General features: G+C 34.8%; 4 protein-coding genes across 6 annotated transcripts in view; all 4 read right to left on the bottom strand.

The window, feature by feature from the left end:
* LOC110812794 (uncharacterized) overlaps window positions 1-6994 on the bottom strand; it is a 30684-nt gene extending 23690 nt beyond the window's left edge. For both annotated transcript variants that reach the window (XM_022039641.2, XM_022039640.2), the window contains exons 1-8: window positions 6757-6994; window positions 6569-6616; window positions 6343-6403; window positions 6002-6034; window positions 5460-5584; window positions 4467-4601; window positions 2639-2715; window positions 2287-2549 (exon numbers count right to left, since the gene is read on the bottom strand). In XM_022039641.2, the coding sequence (XP_021895333.1) occupies window positions 2287-2549; window positions 2639-2715; window positions 4467-4601; window positions 5460-5584; window positions 6002-6034; window positions 6343-6403; window positions 6569-6616; window positions 6757-6916 (902 nt within the window). In that variant the 5' untranslated portion in view covers window positions 6917-6994. The remainder of the gene's footprint in view (window positions 1-2286; window positions 2550-2638; window positions 2716-4466; window positions 4602-5459; window positions 5585-6001; window positions 6035-6342; window positions 6404-6568; window positions 6617-6756) is intronic.
* A 1326-nt stretch (window positions 6995-8320) lies between these two features.
* Window positions 8321-11536, bottom strand: LOC110812795 (GRAS family transcription factor). Its single transcript, XM_088217729.1, has one exon. The coding sequence runs from the start codon at window positions 10564-10566 to the stop codon at window positions 8566-8568; it is 2001 nt and encodes a 666-aa protein (XP_088073855.1). The 5' UTR covers window positions 10567-11536; the 3' UTR covers window positions 8321-8565.
* A 1175-nt stretch (window positions 11537-12711) lies between these two features.
* LOC110812765 (plant UBX domain-containing protein 8-like) lies at window positions 12712-18567 on the bottom strand. The gene is made up of 11 exons (XM_022039609.2): window positions 18350-18567; window positions 16546-16607; window positions 15838-16393; window positions 15608-15691; window positions 15424-15539; window positions 15075-15291; window positions 14779-14976; window positions 14520-14684; window positions 13390-13533; window positions 13246-13302; window positions 12712-13121 (listed from the first exon to the last, which is right to left on the bottom strand). Exons 1-11 carry the CDS (start codon window positions 18431-18433, stop codon window positions 13014-13016), a joined length of 1791 nt encoding a protein of 596 aa, XP_021895301.1. The 5' UTR covers window positions 18434-18567; the 3' UTR covers window positions 12712-13013.
* An 894-nt stretch (window positions 18568-19461) lies between these two features.
* LOC110812805 (F-box protein PP2-A12) lies at window positions 19462-22534 on the bottom strand. Of its 2 annotated transcripts, XM_022039659.2 has the most exons (4): window positions 21933-22534; window positions 21457-21575; window positions 21329-21380; window positions 19987-20179 (listed from the first exon to the last, which is right to left on the bottom strand). In XM_022039659.2, the coding sequence occupies exons 1-4, from the start codon at window positions 22296-22298 to the stop codon at window positions 20138-20140; spliced, it is 579 nt and encodes a 192-aa protein (XP_021895351.1). In that variant the 5' UTR covers window positions 22299-22534; the 3' UTR covers window positions 19987-20137. The 2 variants fall into 2 exon arrangements, with proteins under 2 accessions (XP_021895350.1, XP_021895351.1); XM_022039658.2 differs by lacking the exon at window positions 21329-21380 and having other exon boundaries at window positions 19462-20179; window positions 21933-22528.
* Between the last annotated feature and the right edge of the window lie 363 nt (window positions 22535-22897).

Genomic DNA, 22897 nt, shown 5'->3' with positions numbered 1-22897 from the left:
CCTAACAAATCCGCTAAATAAACATCATTCTCCAGATTCCCAAAGCCGACCATCTTAGATTTATTTAAATTATTATCCAAGATCACCTTCTCTTCCAGATGGCAAAAAATAAGGGTGTCATTGGCAAAAATAAATGAGAGACTTCAATGTGCTGATTACTTCTCCCCACCCAAACCCCTCTGAACCATTTTCACAAATATTAATGAACTTATAATAAGACTTATTCCTGCCATGTTCAACAGTGATATTTACAGCATTGAAAGGGCACCCTGAAGGTAAACCAAGGTTACTGGCACGAGGGAATACACTGAAAGCTGATCATATCCTGAACATGCACCAGAAAATAAACAGAAGAAGGATGGCACTGCGTTTCATTGTATAGATCAGGTATACTTGCAGAATTAAGTCTATCCGCCTAATGCTTCACTTCATCACGACTTCTCCCCCGGTAAGGTTGATTCAATGAGGAGTATTAGGTACTAGAGAACCTTACCTTATGCCTGGAACAAGCCCTGCTCCATTGACTGCCTCCTTCAACCACATATCCCAAGCCTTTGCTGATGGAAGAAAGATTTGCAGCTTCATGGACTGCCTCAACATGATTTTTTTTTTAAATAAAAAGTATGAAATATTTATATTAACAAGGTATCAAAACAGAGTACCACCCATTTACAAAAGATTTACATAAGAGTTAGTATATCAATGACATTCCCAATGTCCCAATAAAATGGTCTCAAGATAATACAACCATCTATCCCTTAAATTGTACAGCCCACAAACTTGGCCCTCAAAGGCTGTAACATTCCTATCTTTCCAAAGAACCCAAAAAAAGTCGAAGGAATAAGGTTAGCAAAGTTTCTTTCTATACATAAACCTTCTCAACCCCAAATTTCCTCTTTAACCAAACCCGCCATCACCTAATTGATCCCTAGAAGGCCCTAAATTGTGCACCATAAACTATATGCAATAGGACACCAAAGCAGTATGTGATAGCAGAACTCCTCAGCCTTGAAACAGAGATAACACCCATTGACTAGAATCTGGCCTCTTCTTTTCAGTTTATCAATGGTAAATATCTTCTCCCAACATGCTTCCCTTGCAAAGAAAGCAACCCGCGGAGGGGCCTTTGTTTTCCAGATTTGTTGGTGAAGGAAATTCAGAAAACCACCTGCAGTGCCTTCCATCAGGAATCTATAATAAGAGCTGACAGTGAAACCCTCTTTCTTCTCCAAAATCCAAACAAACTTATAAGGCGAAGGCCTAATCTGCTGTGATGATAAAATCATGAGCATGTCCTCATATTCTCTGATTTCCCAGCCATTTAAGCTCCTAACCACATTGATGGACCATCCAATGTTACCATTACCCATCCGGTACGCATCTTCGATCAGTATATTCCTGGATTGAGCAATGCTGAATATCCTCGAGAACCGGTCCTTGAGGAACCTAACCTTCTTGACTGCCTCAACATGATAAAAGGAAGCACAGCAACCTAACCTTGTTTTGGTCAAGACTTTCCTAACTGGAAGGTAAAGAAAACTCTCTTTCTGCCTTTACTACACTTCTACTAACACTCCTACAATGGGATTCAACTTTTTAAGTGCATTAGACGAAAAAAGATAAAATATTCAGGAAGATGCCCATAATGCATTTGTGATCCTCACATAAATGGGAGAACGGTAGCCAGAAGATCATGAGACATTTAATGAATTACAGCGAAGAACAATTGCCACCATGAAAAGATGCCACAAATGTAAGATCCACATTAACTTGTATTCATGTGCTTCCAACCTTATGTCACAATTTCACCTCTCCATGGCCATTTTGCACTTGGGATTGGGATTGATATCATAGGAGGGTGACAGCCAACGCACTAATGGACATGAATACATATTTGCAGAAATTTCTTATTTTATTTAATGGGTTGACGCCCATCATGATTCAACCTGCCTCCAGCCACTAGTTGGAGTCAGCTACATGGATGCATTTGCTACAATTGATCGGCTTGTGTCGTAAAAAAAAAAAATTATTTGGTGCAAAAGTATCCACTAGAAACCCTGCCACTCCCCTGGAGTTGGTTGTCTACAGTCTCACCTTACTTGAAGGTTGAATTTCAAGTGCTGCCTTGCACGGCTTTTGCATAGCTAAAAGAAAGATAAGCTTGCATGTCGGTAGCAATACATAAAACTTAAAATCTAGCAGAGATATCATTGAGTTCCTTATCAATGTTCAGCATATCCTAATGCAGATTGAATTTGGAGTAAGACATAATATTGAAAAACATACCTTTTGAACATCTCTGCCAGACCTCCATACTGCTGCAAAGATATGTCACATAGCACCAGCACATATGCTGACCATGCTGAGGCCCAGAGTATAAAATGCATGACTGGTCTCCATGAGAAAATAACAGGTAGATTTGTTTGGTTTAACAATCTGTGTTGCTGATCACAGACCTCAGTTGACGGATTATCTCCATTTTTACCTTGTCTCTGCAGGAACAACTTTCTAGGAGGACCATCTGGACCATATCCCAACAAAATAATCACCTGGTACAAAATTCGCAATTTATTACAGTCCATCAAAAAACTTACTATTTCCAAATACTAAGTCGATTAAAACTGGAAGTGGTGCATACTGGAATTATGAGAACTGCAGGATAAAGAGACAAATGTGTTGCCATGACCCATCCAAAAGCAGCCAATGGAACTAGTCCTGAGTCAGAAGAACATAATTCACTAAGAGGTACAAGTTGCAAAAGATCATAAACTAGTTATCGATGTATACATATCCTCTTCCATCTTTACACCATACCCAGGCATAATTAGTTTTAGAAGAAAATCAGAGAGAATCCAAAAGCTAACCAAGTACAAACAGCACAAAGCATAAGCATTCTCAACAACTTAGAGGACTTGAAATTCTCAAGAGAAAAAAAAATACTAAGACAAAAAGGAAAACTAGGAGACCTGTTAAACAATAACAAGAATGGCTACAACATTGGGAAATATAATATTTTCATATGTCCCCCTTTTCTATTTCTACTTGACCCATATGGTTTAATTCTTATTTTGCTCTCATTCTATTATTAGATAAGTATCATATGTGAAATATATCTTTTAGATAAAAAAATTAATTTAAGTGTTTTCATTTAGTCATTAGAATGAAAAATTATTTAATTTTTCATTCTTTGACAATAAAAAGGAGTGAATTATACATTACCCAAACCATATTTAAGTTTCTGTTAGCCTCCAGAAAGCAAACATTCTTCCTTTTTCCTTTTTCTTCCATTGACCTCACACCACTCCAAACTGTCTAACACTATCATCTCTTTCCTCCCACCTTTAAACCATTAAAATAATCAAACCCAGCACCGTTATCTCCATTTCTCTCTTAGCTCTTTTTCTTCACCACCTCCCAAAACTTAATCAACTTCTGCATGCAGCTCCTTAAACTCCAAATTGCTCCTTTCTACGACACAAAAAAGCCTGAATTAGCATTAACAAATTCCAAAGAAAAGCAGCATCACACTGCCAAAGCTTGTCCACCAGCTCTTCCTCTTGTTTCGCTGCCTTCCATAGTCACCTAGAACTTCCTAAATAATACATGTAACAGGTCTTTCGCTTTGTGTTGTGAATCTCTTTGTTGAACGGTACACAAACAGACAAAATAAGATCTATAAATTCTCAATTTACTCGAAAGTGCTTCACTGGGATCCTTACACTTGCAAATCATGGCATTTTCATCAAGCTCCAAGCAAAGATGAATGAGAAGAATAAAAAAAAGAAAATTTGTTCAAAATAAATATAAATGAAGAGCGGAAGGCTGATGATCAGGACTAATGTAGAAGAGAAAAAGAAATTTGGGGCTTAGAGCATAATTTTTTAAAAAGTAAAAAAAGTTTGGGATAAAAATGCCCTATTTGTACACACTGTTGACATGTCCGAGGACAACATATGTGACATGCTATTGGAATTAACAGAAAATATAAACAGAAGATGCAATCTGATACTTGGTAACATAAATATCAATTTGCATCCAACAATCTATATCAAATTCCATGGTGCAATCTGATATAAAATATAAAACTGTACAGGTGATTTTTGATATCATCCCTATTAATCTGCTATCTTTTTGTGCTAAGAACTACATTTTGTAATGTTTATAACATTGTGATAGCTTCCTCTTCCGAAAGGTTATATTAGTTCTATTGTTTTTTCCTATTAAAGAAAACCACTACTAGTATTCAATCTGTGGACTCTCATTGACCAAATCCTCGTATTGTTAAACTGTACAAAAATATTATCAATTCAGACTCTTATGTCCGAACCTGACATGTACACCTCATTCTGAGAAACATAGCTGAAGGCTTCTTCTTAGTTCTAACTACTCTTAACAAATTATGAATTAACAATCATAAAATAAACTCTAGTTAACAAGGTAGTAGGCAAACATTTCTAGCTTCTTACTTGTGCATGCTCCATAAACAGACAAAATGACCACTAGATTTTCAACTGGGGAAGTTGACATGCCCACACAAGAAACTACTGTGAAAGGATTCCACAAGTAAACAAGTGCAGCAATATCTCCGGGGGGCAGGATCTCTGAAGAACAAAAAGGTTCATCATAAACATCGGTGAAGTGAAAGTAAGCAAAAGGCAAAATACAATTTGCATTTGACTGAAGGCATAAATAAATTTTCTAGGAAAACAAGAACAAAGGAATTTCTCGTCATATTAACAAATGAAATGCACAACAGATATTCCAACAATCCAGTTTCAACCTATCAAGATTCAATGTTTTGGCTTTCTTTCCTCTACTCTTTTAAGGGATTTGATGGTCTTCGTAACAGAAGAGAATGAAAGGAAGAATAGTAAATGTCATTATTAACAACAATATTTTTTAGATAAAAGAAGAAGCTTTATAAGAGATATCCTCGGGATTTTGTAAGCTGCAGTAACGGATTAACTATTCTTCCTTCATTTTTACCGTAATGAGCAGTTGACAATATTAATAACAAGGAGAATGTTATAGTAAGTTCAAACTCACAATATTTGTTATAAGTACTAGATTTTTTTTTACTGCTAAGATGTGAATATTTAGAGAATCAATTTTCAAAAATCACAATCTAATGGCCTAGTGTTCACAACTAACATGATATACTTGAGCTTATAACAAGAGTACCCCGATAACAAGCATGTTATGGATAAAGATATCATGAGGAAACAAAAACTGGAAAAGAACATGAATAACTAGTCCATTATTTCAAATGAGCTGACAACCTTGTATACCATGGTTGACTATGATAGTAGTTCAAACCATTTCTCCCATGCAATGCTTTCTTAACTATTGCTTTCATTATGTTGGCTCTTCCTCATAAATGTTGTAGCTTCAGGATTAAAATTATAGAATCCTAGAAACATCTTATTCAAACAAGAAGTAAAAGACAGCCTACTAATTACCAGAAGTATTTGATGGCTTAAGAAGGCCCAGTAATTTTAAACCCTGACTATGGGCTTTCTGAAGATTCAGTCCAATAGCGCGAAGAAGCATTGCACTGAAAATATCTGCAATCACAAAAACTAAACTGTATCCCAAAAGGTGTTAGTCCTAACTATGTGATTCAACAAACAAAAAATTTCAGGACAACAAAAAAAAAGAACAAAAGAAAAACTGAAGAACTTTTACTACATTAAGTTGACCAGAGAATACTATATCCTTAAGTCTTAAGTCCACTCAGAAATGAAACTAGATATATACCATGTCCTTTATTAGGGTAAAGTAGGATCCCCGTGTATGGCCATTTGCGCATGTCATGTAATTAAATAGATCAAACAGTTTTCAACCAAAAAATGTTCAACATGGTTTTACTGCACAAACATGAATCAATGCACTTGTATTTTCTTATACACACTGTAACACATATCCAAACTAAGAAATGATGTTACCTCGAATTAAAGGCACAGTTGACGAATGAAAAATTTTACTAACACAGGAGAATTACCTGCATAAAAGATGACTAGGTTGTCCTTCAATTCTGCAACACCCATTGAAATGCCCAATAAGTTGACACACCATTCAAACATTTCAGAACAAATTAAGAAACAGATTAAACCCACATTTGATAGTAACACAAACACCGAGCTCAAGTAGGATTTATGCAAAGGATTCCTTATATTTCAGATGGAACAAGAATTACCATCTCCAAGATACTATCAAGTTTGTGACAGCTAATTCGGTCTAGCATAAATCATTTATAATTACTGTACAACGACCTGATAATAAGTTCTTAAAAAGCAAAAATAAATAAAAATAAAAAAAGGCGAATTAGAGCTCATCAAGAACCTTTTAACAGTAAGCGGCCCAAGAACTGACAGCAACAAAGGTGAACCATGATACATTGATCCTGTGAAACAAACAGAAACCTACTATTTCTTAGATCAAAAGCTTCAATATTTCTTTTTTGTTTCTCTATATTTAGCGGTCGGATATCCTCATACCAACTTTCTTCCAGACCAAAACTAAGAAAAATAAGCAAAGAGTGAAAACAAATCAAAACATAACCATTAACCTGCATATGGAGATATCGATGACTGCTTCAACCAGTAACCTTCGGCCACTACACACAGAAATTAGATTGACAACCAACTTATATCAAAAGCTAAACGTGACAGAAGCAATTGAGCTCTACATATACACAATTAATGATGTGTATTTAGTGTGTTTGGAGAGATAGAGATAGAGAGAGAGAGAGAGTACAGCGACGAAGACTGGTAAGAGGAGTGGAGACTTCGGGGCGAGAAGCTAAGTTGAGATTTTTGGGGAAATAAATCAAAATCAGTCTGAAAATCACTGGTATGATCACCCAACTCCAGAATCTGCATTGCTTTTTCTTGCTTTTGTCTTCTCCCTCCTCCATTCTCTCTCCTTCTCTGCAGTGCAAAATCAGTACGCCGAGCGAAGACTGCACTCGGAGGAAGACAATGCGTTGTTATTAGGTAAACGATGTCGTTTTAATCGCAATAAGAGACGAAGCACATCTGCGTAAAGCTCAATTATTAGTCAAGGGTCAGAGTTCTCCTATTACAAATTAAAAGACGGTAATTTTTTTTTTTTTAACTGGAATTAATAAAAACTTATTTTAACAAACTTTTAATGAAACAGTACATTAAAATTGGTAAAATTATTTTAATTTCATATTTAATTTAATTTTTTATCAATTATCTTTTTATGCGAATAAAATATACATATCCTCCTCATTAAACTAAGATTTTTAAAAATAAATACGGAATGTACATCTAATTTAATAAAGAAGATTGTGAAAATATATTCATATGGAATCTTATAAATAATAATAATAATAATAATGAATTTAAGGTTTTGGTAAATTTTTTAGAATTTAAAATGCATTGTTTTAATTCTATATAAGTTAATTTTTTTTCATCATAATACAACATAATCCTTTGTAAGATTTATTATTTTGGGTATTTTCTATATTTTTAAGTTCAACTAGGTAGATTTAGAATAAATTATGTTATGTTTTTATATTTATACTAAAAATTGTTTAAAAGTGAACCTACAAATAAATTTTACTATTTTTTTATTTTATTTTAAATAATAAATGTGTGTGCTTATTATATTCAAAGTCTTATTTAAAAAAATTTATTTTTTTATTGCCTTTTATATTTTTTTATATAAAGATTACAAAAATATTTATATATATTTTTTACTTTGTTACTTCATACTAATTTTATTTTTATTTAATTTTTTAAATTTTAATAAAATTTTTTTTAGTTGAAGTTCATATACATTTCGTAAAAAGTAAAAATAGTTTACAAATTTAATTAACTACATTTATAATTTTAATTCTTTTATAAAAAAATTCATGCATACATTAATTATATTATTATAATAAAATTAAAAAAAATAAATAAAAACACAAATTAAAATATAATCTAACTCGAATTCATAATTTTTAAAAATAAATAAATAAATAAATATACCAACTATATAGTTAAAGAATTATTAATTGTAATTTGATTTTTATATGGTAATTTTTTATAGTGATTTTAGTTTACACATTTAATACAAAACTATATTATCAATCACACAAGTAGCTTCAATTTCAAAGTAATAATGTAATTTATATTTATTTGGTACACGTCTGGTGATCCAAGGTATGAGTTTGAATGTATCTTTTTTGTTAATTAATTAAAAATACAATAACTTTGTATTAAAATATTATCAAAGCTGATATTTTGTCACAAATACCCAACAAAGAATTAAATGAAATCATATTTAATCAAAATGCATAGTTCACAACTGGAAAGAATCTCATCATCATCATCATCATCATCATCATAATACAATGGAAAAGAATGAAAGAATGATAAACACATGCTACAAAGACATCTGAAGTCCGAGCTATGAAGAAGAAGAAGAAGAAGAAGAAGAAGAAGAAGCTACTTGTTCTTTTTATCTGCAAAAAGAAAAGAAAGAATGAAAGAATAGTAACCAAGATGTCTCCACCTACAAAGAATAATTTCTATGTCTGTAAAAACTTTTAATCTAAGAAAAACAAGAACCCCCTGGCTGCGAGAAAGACGATGAACTCCCACCAATATCCATGGCCGCCCATGAAGAGACTGTGTAAAGAGGCTGATCTTCCCAGGTCAAAGTCAACGCCGCTCCATCATTTTCTTCTCCTTGCTGCCTCACATGGAAGTTATCACATGAGTACATCTTCAACAGCATCTGGCTCTGAACCTTTTCTCTTTCACTTACCCCCATGCATCTGAACCCTCCCTGTTCCATCATCGTCTTCCATTTCTCAAACCTCTCGTGTCTCTCAACTCTCTCACTTCCTTCACAAGCAACAATGCTTCTGATCTCCCTTCCAAACATCTCCTCTATCTTCATCCTTACAGGGCTGTCTACTGGAAGGTTGGTGCAATTAATGGAGTCAAATATGGCAGCGTAGTACTTGAGCGAATTGCAGACTCTTGATTCCAAGCTGAGGGTATTATGTTCCGCTTCTTGCTCCGCCATTACAATTGCTGTTGGGTTGGTGCTACGAATCAGACCCAGAAAGTCTCTGAACGCAGCTCTATTCCCATCGTACAGAATCTTGTGAAGCTGGAAAATACAGTTCACACCCACATTCTCTTTCTCCTTCACATGAAGCATCCATAGTCTCACGTCTTCTAATCTGTCCACAACTGGGTGGAACTCAAATGGCAAGTTCAAGGACTCTGCGAAGACGGCGAGTCTGTCTCCCGTCTCATTTAGCTCCTGTTTGGACTCACCAATGCCAGTGATCCTCACATGGGTAGGAGGGTTTCTCCTACAAGCTAAACTCTGGAAGAAACTTGGCCATTGCAGACCTTGCTTGATGTCAAAATCGATGATGTGAACCCTATCTTTCCCTTCAAAAGCTCTTAACAACATCTCATTTGCAGTGAAATGAATGAACTTTGGAATTGGGCTGACCTGGTTCAAGAGCCTCAGTGCAGTGCCGCCCAAGTCATCGTCAACCCGATCGAACTCCCGGGGAGTGGTGACATGAAAAATTTGAGGCCAAAGCCTGGTGACTCTGAGAGCCAGAGCTTCTGTGTAATAAGCTGTTAATCGGCTTACAGGGTTTCCTGCTCTAGGAGAAGCCAGATCCCCTAGTTTAGCTATGAAGTGGTTAATAGCAGGGATATTCTTGGAGCCAATTGCTTCAACACAACCTGTAAGCAAGGCAAGAAGCTCAAACCCCTGATGCTCTCCTCTGTTGTTAAGCTCCTTGCCTGCCTCCACGCTAGCTCCTTCATATGGGTAAGGGTTGCCAGACCCATTACCTACTTCTTCATGCTCTGTGTTACTCTCGTTTAGCTTAAGCCCCAAGCTATGGCTGTCAGAAGAAGCACTTGAACCTGAAGCTTCTTTTACAGGACAGCGACTAGTGTTATCTTTCTCGCCTAGGTCTGTGATCTCAGTTATGACTGATTCCAACCAGGGATTGTTTGATAATGGCAGAGGTGGAGATATCACTTCACCAGGCACAAAACAAGCCCTTTCTTCATCTCCTGAATATGTAAGAGAGAAAGGAAGAACTTGAGAGTTTGGTTGAAACCAGAAATTCCCACCCAACTGACCTAAACCCAAACCATCACTACCACCCTTTTTCCTCTTTGCTCTGCTGAGGCAAACATCATCTACCAAACCCTGCTCTGCAAATCTCTTCAGATTCTTACCCTTTCCCTCCCAAAACTCATCTTTGATCTCTCTTCTTCCTTCGCCGAAAGCTGTGGTCGCTGTGGTTGACAATGGAGGGAGACGGAGATTGTGCTTGAGAGAACGGCTACTGGTGATCTTGGATTCAATTGGTTTCTCAACAGAGAGACCTACAGGTCTGATGGGCTGCGAACGTGAAGTTTCTTTGCGAGGAAAAGTGCATGGCAAGTCCAGTCTTTGGGTGCTCATGGAAGGTAACTGGAAGTGACAAGCTTGATACTGTGCAGATGCTTCGTTCCTCAATCTATGCCTAGGTGACAGCAATGTAGAACTAGAACACCCAGCCAACATCCTCTGTAACCCTTCTCTATCTTCTCTCTTGTTTTTCTTTTCTATTCACCCACCCTGATTCTCTTCTATTTCACTCCCTATCTCTCTTTTGTTTTAGTATTGAAAATGCAAACTAATGTATGATCTTCCTATATGAGTTGTGTATGTTCAAACAAAGTTTTGTTTATGTATGTTTGAAAAGAGAAATCTAGAGAGACAGACTATGTGAGTGTGTGAAATTTTTTCCAAGAAACCAAAACCAATTGAAAGCCAAAAGGAATCCGATGAATACAACAAAGAATCAAAGAAAAAAGTGAGTAAATCAAATGGGTTTTGTTTTTCTTTGTAAACTCAAAGTGTTCCTATATGAAGAATATATATGTGTACAATGCAATAAATAAAGAAAAAAAAAATCTCCCCACCTAAAAGAATCAAAGAATTGATTAATACTAAAAGACCTACCAGAAAACAATCATCGGATTCCAAAACATTCACAGAGAACTACTCATTGGGAAAAGCTGTGATCCAGCTTAACAATGGAGGTCAAATCATGACTGGGAACGTAAATACATACTTGTCCATATTGGTGGATGAAACTAAGAGAAGAAGAAAGCTTCAAACCCAGATCAGCATTGGAGCTTTGCAACAACTCCATGGAATCCAAAAGCGTAACTCAAGAATCCCAGCTCACGAAAAAACTCCTCAAGCATGCATGAAAACAACAAAACTCATTAGCAAATCCACAACTACTCGTAAATACATATATATGAATACATACATACTCCCTCTATCAACATTCACTACCCAAAGAAACCATACCCGAATGAACACTCATGCTTTTATACAGAAACAAGAGGAGACTGTTTTTCTTTTTCCCCCCTTTTTCCTTATCTCGATCTATACTATTACTCGACTAGTACCACTTCCATGTTTATGTCTCTTTTTCTGGGTTACGTGACTGATCTGATTTACCCAGTCAGCACTTTCGGGGAAGGGAAAAAAAAATAGTAAATAAAAAGGGTATTCGAGAAAGGTAAGGGAAAGCCGTATGATTAAGATCAGACGGTGACAGGGGAAGGGTAAAGTGACCGTTGGTGGGTGTCGGTGAAATATGACCGTTGGGAAGGGAGTTGGTGTACGGAACGGAGGGGAGGTGGAGGGTTAAATATGTAATTTCAGTTATTCTCTATATTCGTGTTTGCCATTAGGGTGGCACGTGGCTGTCTACTGGTATCCGTTCACTTGACCGTTAGGGTTACATCATCATATAATTTGTTTAAAAAATATATTTTCCGTGCTATGGTAGAAGGTTGAATGACTGAGATTTAGTTGTAATTAACTTCCTTAACTTCTAATGTGATTAGACTAAAGCAGTCCACGTGGCGGATAAACAGCCGCCATTTGAGTGGTTAGGTGTTTCCAAGTCTGTAAAGTGATTTCAACTTTGACCGTCGTTCTCTGCAACTGACTACGGTAAAAAGAGGTCTCCGGTAATTTTGGCCACAGTAAAAACAGTGGTCCTACTTACTTGGAGGTAAAAAAAAAAAAAAAAAAATGATATTAATAATATTTGAGTTCAGTTAAAAATAAATAAATTTTGAAGGGAAAAAAAAAATATTTTTTCAATTCTAAAAAAATTTTATGGTATCATAAATTTTTTAAATAAAATGAAATTACATGTAAAAAGATTATAAATAATAATTGAAGAACAGTTTAATAAACACATAAGAATTGCATGGCAGTTTCCAAGGAAAAAAAAGGATGTAAATGATGATAATATTACTTTTTTGTGTAAAATCCAAATTACAACGGTTAAATTCGTTAATCCTGGCAATTACCACTAAAACTCTGTTACTTTTTTTTTACCCAACATTAATAATTTTTTAACGAAACAAAAAATCACATCTGAATTTTGTACATTATTATCCAATTTATTTAAATTCAGTTAAAATAAAGTTTTATAATTTAAATAAAATCATTTATTAACTAGATATATGATATTATTCAAAAGATATAAATGTATTTTTTTTTAATGAATCTAGATAGAGTCAATAATATTCTTACATAAACTGAGATAAACTGAAATTTACCTTCTTTTTTTTTTTTTTTTTTTTTTTTGTGAGTTTCATTTGATCCGTTTCAATTATTTTTCTCAAGAGGCCGAAATTTGGACGCAACATTGCTCCTCAGTCATATTACTTTTAACCCCTCCTTTAAAAGTACACTCACTTCATAAATATGTGTATAAAACACATACTAAATTAACAAACACTTAATATTGATGTTCTGCCCCTAAAAACATACTAATCGCATTCATCTCCTCAAATTTTAAGAATCACACCCAATAAGACAAGCCCCAAACCAAAAATTTCACGACATAAATATGAAATTTATATTATATATGTGATTAATAATCTAATGAAGTTTCCATATGAGTATCCTTCTAAAACTGGTAAGAGTTTGATTGGCTAGATCAACTCCAGGAATAAGGCTTCTTGTTTGCTTGTCAATCCAAGCTCGCTCAGTGTCAAAGCACTTTCCCCATCACTGAAAGCCTGCCTAGGGTATGGCCTCACCTGTTCAACCAAATATATGTTAGAACATTCATTTCTGTTTGCTGCATATTTTTAACTTACACATGAACAATAATCATTTAAGAAGATCCAGGCTCCACTAGAAGTCCTAGGGCCAAACAGTTACCACTCTGTATGTGCCAGGCTTCACTCCTCTACCAATGTCTATGAAGTCAAAAAGTGACTGCAAAACAAAAACCAAAGCTGTGTAAAGCCTTTGAGGACCTGTAAAAAGTGACAGTTACCGAGTATTGAAACATCAGTAACTTACCTGTAGTTTATCAGACTTTAGAAATCGGCGACCACGACGGCTACCATCCGGCATCCGCACCAGAAGGGTTACAGCATTTTCCTCATCTGATGCTGGTTCCCGAGGCAAGGAAGATTCTTTTGCTGCTAATTGCCTCTCAAGTTCCTGAAAGTAAACAGAAAAGGCAACCACAAACAACTCAGGTTCTAAGGATGCGTACAACTACGACCATGTTCGGCACATAGATAACACGACTTAGTTAACAATAAAAAAAGTAATAGTGAAAATATGATGAGATTAAAGATTTTTTATGTTGTTCTTAGTGTTTCAAGAAAACTATTCTGTTTGTGCCTTGAATGTTCTACAAATATGTAAATCTTTAAATATCCTATGCACAAACACATGTTAATTTAGAAAATAAAAACTATAATATATTTTTATATACTAAACAAGGCCTAAAATTCACTTTAACAATGTCAAGAGCATCCAATAAATGATACGACTAATTGCTGTAACGATGTCCCTATCATCCACAGAAGAATATGCACACAGGTCAAACAAAAAGAAATAGAGAAAACAATATCTGGATTGTGAAAGCCTAATTTACTTAAGGCATAAACTACCAACAATGCTCAATTTCTTTAACAATTAGATAATAAGCATAATAGATAGTCAAACATCTGAGGGAGAAACAGGCTTTGATTTATAATTCTCAGTGGTCCTTCCAACTTGTACTTAATAAATAACCAGTAACTAATGCTAATACTAATCCTATTAAGTTACTCACTTTTTTTTTGGAAATAAGAAGCTAATCCTAATTAAGTAACAGATATATAGATGAAAAAATGCAATGACGACGATGGGGAATTTTCACTTAGAGACATACTTGCTTCTCATATGGAAACAAAACTTGATGGCACAGCATGTACTGCCTTTTCTAGCCCTTTTTCCAACGTTGTTCTCATTATTAGCTATAGTAAAATGGTAACACAGAGCTTGTTTGCCAGATAGAAATACGTCTCCTAGAAGTAATCCGATATTCATATTGCCTAAAGTAACTCTTAGATTATTCCAATATTCATATTTAATTAAATAACTCCAAATTACTCGAATATCCATATTTGACCCAATAACTTTAAACTATTAGATACCTGCTCCTCCTCCATTTTCCTTTGAGATTCTTCCCTTTTTTGTCTTTCTTCTTCAAGAGCAGCCTCTCTAGCTGCTTGCTCTTCCAAACGACGAGCTTCAGCTTCCTCCATAACTTTCATCTCTTTTTCTCTGTCAGCTTGCAGTGATGCAAGATACTCATCATCCTGCATGCACCAGGAGAGTTTTCATAATGTCAGACAGTTATTGGGGAACTAAACACCAAACTCCTACTCTTCTGTAGGAGACCAAGTGTTAAACCTGCTGTTCTCGTATCAACCGCTGAGCCGCCAATGATGGCGAAGGGGGACGAGGAATTTGCCGAGGATAAGGACCTTCAGCTCGCAGGAATTGATGAGGGGTGTATGCAAAAGAATATCCACTTTCTGGAATTCCACCAAACATTGCAGCCTCAAGCATGACTGCTTCATCATGTTCCTCTGACGAGATACCTCCCCACTAAGAGCATAGGCAGAAAGATTTTTTCTATATTAAATATTAAGAAATATAATCAAGAAGTGCTTATAGAAATTCTTTAGCGTTGATATAAAAAATACCTCTTCAGAAGCAAATGCATTGCCATTGTTTTGCGGATGGCTGGTGATGTTATGCCTTCCAGGACTCGCTGGTGGGCCAGCATCAACAACTCCAATTTCCTCATCATCTCTAGGTTCAGCAGACCCAGCAGACGTACGTCTGCCCCTGTGCCTGATAAGAGGTAGCTCCTCTACATCTTCAGTTTCATCCTGGAAAGATGAGTTTATTGCCTCCAGCCTACATGGATCCAAGAAAGCACCAGTAATAGGTAAAAATAATATGGAAAACATATCAAAAACTTTTATCTAGAAGAAAATTGTCGCTCATCAACAAAGCGGATCACTCTTAAGCATGAAAAGGACAAAGTACCTTCCATTCGATGCTTCTATCTTCCCTAGCTCCACTTTTGCTGGCTCAGAAGGTCCTACTTCTGATGCTCCAAATTTCTGCTCATGCTCACGCAACGCTTTTTCCTGCTCTGCAGTCTGAAGCCACAATGTTAACTAGGATTTAAGGACACTCCAACCAGGAAAAAGATAGAAGAAGAACAGACCTTCAAGGACAACGAAACGGCATGTAAAAGTTCAGCATCCTCTAACTGAGAATGTCTCTGCCTAGGTGCAGGGTCTCTCAAGCCCTGCATCAGGATGAGGATAAATCAACACCAATCGATACATAAGTACAGATCACAATAAAAAATCCCATCAAAATGATCCAGCTCACTTTCCCCCAGCTGAAAAAAACAAGAAGACGCAGCCATTTTGCTGGCTTTTAAAAAGTTACCTCAACATCCCATTTTGAAGCCTCAATGGCAGCTCGGACCATCTGTTCTTCTATTTCATTGTTATAATCGGGCAAAGTATCAAATGAGGGAGCACTGGGTACAAGGCTTGAATTCGGAGGTCTATTGTGCAAAACAGTTGGTCTTTGTTCAGTCCGCCAACTATCCTGTGCGATCTGGTTAGCTGGGACATCCTCATCCCCTTCATCATCAATTATGACAGTCCCACGGATACTAGGGCCATGCACATGTTCAGCTTCAGTCACATCCTCAATAGTAGGGGCATGACCAGAAATATCAGATGCCCCAGTGCTATCCTTAAACTCTATGGGAATCTCCCTCACCTCTCTAGGATGTGTAATAACCGGAGCACGAGTTGAAAGATCAGAACCACCATCAAACAAGCTTCTACCTAAGGATGGATCCAGAAGTGAGAATTGATTCATAGTTCTAGCTGCAGATAGAAATGAAAGAGGAGGTCCTCTTTCTGCAGTTTGGACAGGATCATCTATATCCATTAAATCATCTTGAGAAGCAGTAACAGGTGCTTCACGTGCACTGTACACATGTGAACAAAACAATACATCAAAATAAAGTAGGGAAAATGAGGAGAGAAAAAAGGACAGTAAAATTCTACTTCATGAATCAAATGAATTGTCAAAACAAGGTGATAAGATAATATGGCTAAAAAAATTGTGAGATGCACTTACACATTTCTATCTCCTTCATTGAAATGCGCATTCACGGCTTCATTGAGATCACCACCATGCTCCTGATAGGAAGACAAAATAATAGAAATTTTGGATCTTACATAAGAATTATTAATATATTCTCGAAGGTTTGTTAAATGAATCAGATTAAACTAAAAACCATTCTAAATCCATTAGAATCAACATTAATGCATTAGATATTTTTACATTGATAGCATAGTCTTCAAATCTAGCTTTCACAACTAATTTGAATTCTTTGATACTAGAATTCTAACTCCACTTGAAGAAGTATGAATATCAAGCTAGGAGTATAAGTGACTGAAAAATAGAATTATAATCTCATTCTACATGTTAAGGATATGTTCGTAATTGAGTTAAAAAAAAAACAAAGGAAAATCAAATGACAATTGAACTCACACAGAATGGTTTAAATCTAGAATGCCTGTATAGAATAGAGATTATAATTCTTTTAAATAGAAAACTTTTGTAATTTCAATCATTATTTTAGTTCTAGTAGCTTTAAGATATTATTCTTTTCAAAATATTTGAATTTTTATTTTTATTCGTAGTACTATTTCTTAATCTTATTAGTACTAGTAGTTCTTCTTTTTCTAGAAAGACTACTTAAAAAGCATTCTAAATATCTTTATAATTTTACTTTTAAGATAGAGTTTAGTTATTCAATAAGCTAATTCGAGAGCTTTCTTAATATTCTGGTTGTATGATTTAATCAAACTTTTAAACTATTGTTTAAAACTTCTTCAATATGATGCTTAAGAAACCCTAGATGTGATGTTTATGTTTTCATATCCAAATCCCCAAGTAAGCAAATAAACTCTAATTTATGCTATGTCAGAATCTAAAAAGATCTAAAGAACCACACTAAAGTTTCAAAAAGTAACTACAGAATAAAAGGGTGGTTCATGGGCAGGAGCAGAAAAGATAGGAGATAGAACCATGTTCCTTTCTAGGAGATAGTTATATGCCGAGCCAACTCTCGCCGGAGCATAACTCTTTTACAATCAAAGTATTAAACAATTGCCTTAAGCCTGTCAATCTAAAAATCTATTTTTATTGATTAAATGACTTTGTTGTTCTCTTCTACAATATTGTTCTTCATGACCATGCCAAGAAATTTTCCGAAGCACTTTGGGACAGGCCCCTTGAAAGTATTAAACAATCAAAGTATTAAACAATTGCCTTAAGCCTGTCAATCTAAAAATCTATTTTTATTGATTAAATGACTTTGTTGTTCTCTTCTACAATATTGTTCTTCATGACCATGCCAAGAAATTTTCCGAAGCACTTTGGGACAGGCCCCTTGAAATGACAGCAAATGAAGAAAAGAACCAGGTTGATGATGAACTTGTTTGTTATATACGTCTACATGCAGTTTTTGGTTCATTGAACTACGATCGGAGGCTGGAAACAACCATAGCTTTCCTACTTGACAGGATTTACACAATTAATAACAAAAAAGAGAGAAAATTTTGCAACAACTTCCAATTACAACTTAAATTGACTTAAAACCCTAAAAATCAACGAGAAGCGTAACTTGGTAAAACTTCAATCAGATACAAACAACACTTACGGAGGATTATAATAATCCCATTTAAGATATAATACGCAACCATAACAATAATGCAAGGCAATAAAAACCCTAATTACGAAGCAAAAAGCGGCAATCTACCTACTATTAAAATTCATTGGATCATCATGACCAGAAGCATCGAATTAAAATGTTGGTATAGAAGAACAAAAACACATCTCGAATTTGATATAAAATAAATAAAGAAGAGATAACCTCAAGCTTTTGCAGGGCGACCGCTTCAGATAGACCGGTGATGCTCATGAAAGTATCGATTGATTCTTGATTAGGTCTAGCCATTGAAAATCAGGTGTTTTAATTGCAGTTGAGCTTAGAAGAAATTCCACTGTTTGTTTATGGAGAGAGAGAGAGAGAGAGAGAGAGAGAGAGAGAGAGAGAAAGAGAGAGAGAGATGTATATAAATATATATATATATATATGTATATGTTGGGGGCTCTATATATAAGGGATTGTTTGGTGAAGAAAAAGATAGATTATCATGTGGGTAATTGTTGTACGGCGTAAGTGGCTGACACCTTCTCCAGTGTTCTACGCTTCTTTTCTTGGAGGAGGGGAGAGATATTAATTATTACGCCACCATTTAAGTTAATTTCTTATCTCTTTATATGAAGATGTATTCTTCAAGTAATTCTTTAATATTATTCTTTTTATTTTTTCACATATTTTTCAAAAAAAATATATATATATATATATATATATTTAAATTTTAAATATTCTCATTTAAAATAAAAATAATAATAATTCTCTTAGCTTTCAAAAGAAAAAATTTATGTTCATATATTTTCTTTAAAAGATAATGATTAGAAAATATACTCAATTGTACTTTCGTTTTTTAAAAAAGAATATAAATTTTCAATTAATTAATCCAAATAATTTTCTAAGTTTTTTTTTTTATTTTAAAAAATTAAATATGTACATATCTATATATATATAACTATAGTTATTAACTCTGCACTAAAACTTCTATTAGATTTAACATCAACACTTGGATATTAAAACTAATAATTTTTTAGAAGCTCAAGATTAAATTATTGGTAATATATTATTTAAAACTTTATATACAAATTGAAAATTACATTTTTACAACATAAATTTAAATATTATAATCACAAATCACAATTAAAATATTTATAATATTAAAAACTGCACTAACTCAAAATCTTATAAATATTATTTACTTTAATACTATTAGTAATCTCTTTAGTCAAAATTTTTGTACCTTAACTACCAAGTATCGAAACTCAAACTTAAATTATTAATGGTATATAGCTTAACATTGTGTATATATGAAATTTAACAATCACATATAAATTTAAAAAATTTCTAATTTTATTCCAAACTCAACTTAAAAGCAAATAACAAACAAAAGAAAGTTGAATGTTTCAAGCAGCATTGATTCCCCAAAAATAAGCACAGCCGCCGTGGTATACAGACTACAGCAAACTGAAGAGTGAGTGAGAAACAAAGTAAATCAAAAACTATACACAGAAAATGCCTTGCCCTACAAATGCTCTAAAACTAAAACCACTAGCATTTGATTCTCTCTTCTCTATATAATACAAGGGCTTCCAACCTACAAATGGTTCTAAGTGCAATCAAAAATCACTTACAACCACTCTTTTAAGTTTGCTTGGGTATATTACTACAGAATCTAAACACAGACCTCCCTTGGTGTGTGTACAGTCGATTTGGGTCATCGAGAACTTTATCTTCGTTGTCGTTGAGCCACTGGAATTTTCTACCACGAAATCCCCGACATGGTACTCCATCCACTTGCCAGGATCATTTAGTATACACTGGGAAGCAGCATATTGACCATCTGACGTCCATAGTTGAAATCGCACAGGCTTTATATCCCAACCGTGTACCTGCTCTGTGTTACAAACCCGGCGACCAAACCTCCTGCTCGCACGCCCCAATTGTAGTCTGAAGAATACACTATAAGTTCCTGCTGGAAATGGAAACTCAACCTCCCCACCAACTTCAAACCACCAAATCTGCTGGAGAAATGCAATGGTAGAGAACCTACAAGCCAAAGGGAAAACAAAAGTGATTCCAATTACTTCTACTATCATCTTTCGCTATGCCAGTGAATAAGCTTTTGATTTTGCACATACAGCACTTAACATACATCCCATATCATATACACTTATCATATACACTGCAGATTAGCACTTACGAGCTAATCATTGGACAGATTATTGCACACCCATCTAAAGAAGCTATGTGTAAAAGAAACTTAAGGACCCCATCCAAATATGACATGATAACAAAGAGCAGCTGGGAGATGGCAGTGACTATAAAGATGCTATAGTAATTAACTGCACAACCTCATCATATCCATAAACAAAGACAAGCTAAACTACAAAAAAGAATTCAGAATTTCTGAAAACGGAAGTGCAAAAAAGAGCATCCGGGTTTTTTGTCCAGAAGCATTCGTCATGGATTTGTCAAGTCAAGAGGAATCATTCTTTTCTTCATTCATTTACCATACCAAAAAGTGTCCAATGGTAACTAATCCAGAAGCATTCATCAAGTGGAATCATTCTTTCTTCATTCATTTACCATACCACAAAGCATCCAAAAGTAACTAATCCAGAAGCATTCATCAAGTGGAATCATTCTTTTCTTCATTCATTTAGCATGCATAAAACTGTCCAAGTCCTAGTGTATTTGATAGTGAACTAAAGATTTCAAGTGCGAAAACCACATGGGAAGACATCATGCTAACAACCAAGAATTTTCAATTTTAAAATTGTAAGGGACCATAGAAAAAAAAAACTCTACACTATATAACAATTGAGTTACAGTAACTGACCCTTCAAAAATGTCAAAGGAAACATTCATGAGGATAGTATGTAGAAAAATGAACATTGAACAACCATATCATTGCCTGTCTACAATTAAAAACAATGATTATTAGGTCAAGTACGTGAGCTTGTACAGTGAAAGAAGATCTACCTACAAGAAATACTAAGCATTCAAAAGCTTTGTCAAGAAGTGTTATCTCCCCTGGAGGTAGAACTTCCCAAGGAAAAAGCATTCACAAAAAGCACATATCAAATGGATCAAACATTATAAGAACAGCAGTTTGCAACATCACTATTTTCACAATCTAGATTCAAACAAAGTCACCAAGTCCAACTAAAAAGAATTAAAGAATAAAAGACCTACTCTGCAGTATTTGGGCAAAAAAGCCCCGGACGTTTGGATTTGACCACCCAATCTAAAAAATATATGATAAGTAAATAATAATTGAATCACAACACGTAAAAGAGAGAAGGATTTTTTTTCTATCTCACCTGGATTCTTCTGTTGGAATGTGATTCCAATACCTTCGATCATCAATTCCAGTAATCAATAAGCCCTTTGAAGAAATTGATAAACAGACACCACCTGTTCGCTTATCAAGCCAGACTTGCTGCATAGACAAAAAAATATACCTAACCCATTAATAAACAAACCAAAAATAACACGGAAGTGTTAAGAAAAGGAATCTTAAAGATCAAAGTCCAAACACCCATATTTTGATCTAACGAAAAATCAATATTCTTATATTCTAATTTCTAGATTACGAAAACATTAGACAACAAATTGGGCTAAAGATAATAATAGAGTCCAAATCGAAAAGGTTAGCTTTGTGAAAAAGAAAAAATTATAAAATTTTCATGCTTCAAGCTTCGTCAATTTCGACAAGGAAAACCCCAGAACCCCTCATTATTCTCCATATCCCAACAGTTTTTAAATATCCAAGGAAGAAACAGAGAAGGCCGAATACCTTTGTGCCGCCGTCAATGGAATTAACCCGGCATAACATGGTATAGATTTCCCTCTTATCAAGCTGTCGAGGAAAATCCCCAAAGAGTTTCTGAATAAGAATGTGATAATTAGAAGGCAATTTCGTTTTCCAGACAAAATCAGCCCATGAAGCACCACGAAAAGCTCTATTAAGTTTTGCCAATTTGCAAATATCCGGGGGATCCAAATTCCCAATAATCAACGCGACACAGCTCTCCGGCAAGTCCCCCAAACCGGTTCTGGAAGAAGAAGATGAGGAGGATGATAGACAATAGGACGAAGAGGAAGGATAAGAAGAGGATAAAAAATTGGGGTCTGTAAATAAAGCAGAAAGGTTGGCACCCATGAAGCGAAACGCAGAAAAGAAAGAGGGAAAATCAGAAAGGGTAGCCAGAATAGGAATATTGTTGTTGAACAGTGAAATCAAAAAGCGAAGAAGAAGAAAGAGAGATGTTTAATGGAAAAGAAGAAGGTACTTATAGAGAGGGAGGCGTATAGCTTCGTTCCTATTTGTTTTGTTTTTTCGCGGATGACAACCAAAACCAGTAGGGAAAGAGACGGGTAATTACAGAGATGGAGGATGAAAAAATCATAAATCTTCATTTATTATTCCTTTAATATCGCTTATTATTATTCTATACAATTAAATTTCATTGACATAAAAATTATTAAATAGTTTTCACACAGGAAGATGAAAACTTGTTTCTAGTTTTGAATCTTCGTTTTAATTTTTTTTTTTTTTTTGGGAGGTCAATTATGGAGCACAGAGACTTTGAATATTTCAGTTAAATTAGTTTAATAATAAATTTCTAGATGGTTCGAATTAATTATCCCAATTTTATTTAATTAATTTTCAGTTCTTTTAAAAATATTTTATTTTCCTAATTCTATAAATTTCCTAAAATGGGAAAGGAAAATCTTATCTTTTTTAAAATAAAGATAAAT

The sequence above is a fragment of the Carica papaya genome, chromosome 4 (assembly GCF_054855325.1).
Source record: "Carica papaya isolate Zhongbai chromosome 4, ASM5485532v1, whole genome shotgun sequence".
NCBI lineage: Eukaryota > Viridiplantae > Streptophyta > Magnoliopsida > Brassicales > Caricaceae > Carica > Carica papaya.
The sequence above is the reverse complement of the archived record's forward strand: the minus strand, read 5'-3'. Positions and strand labels throughout refer to the sequence as shown.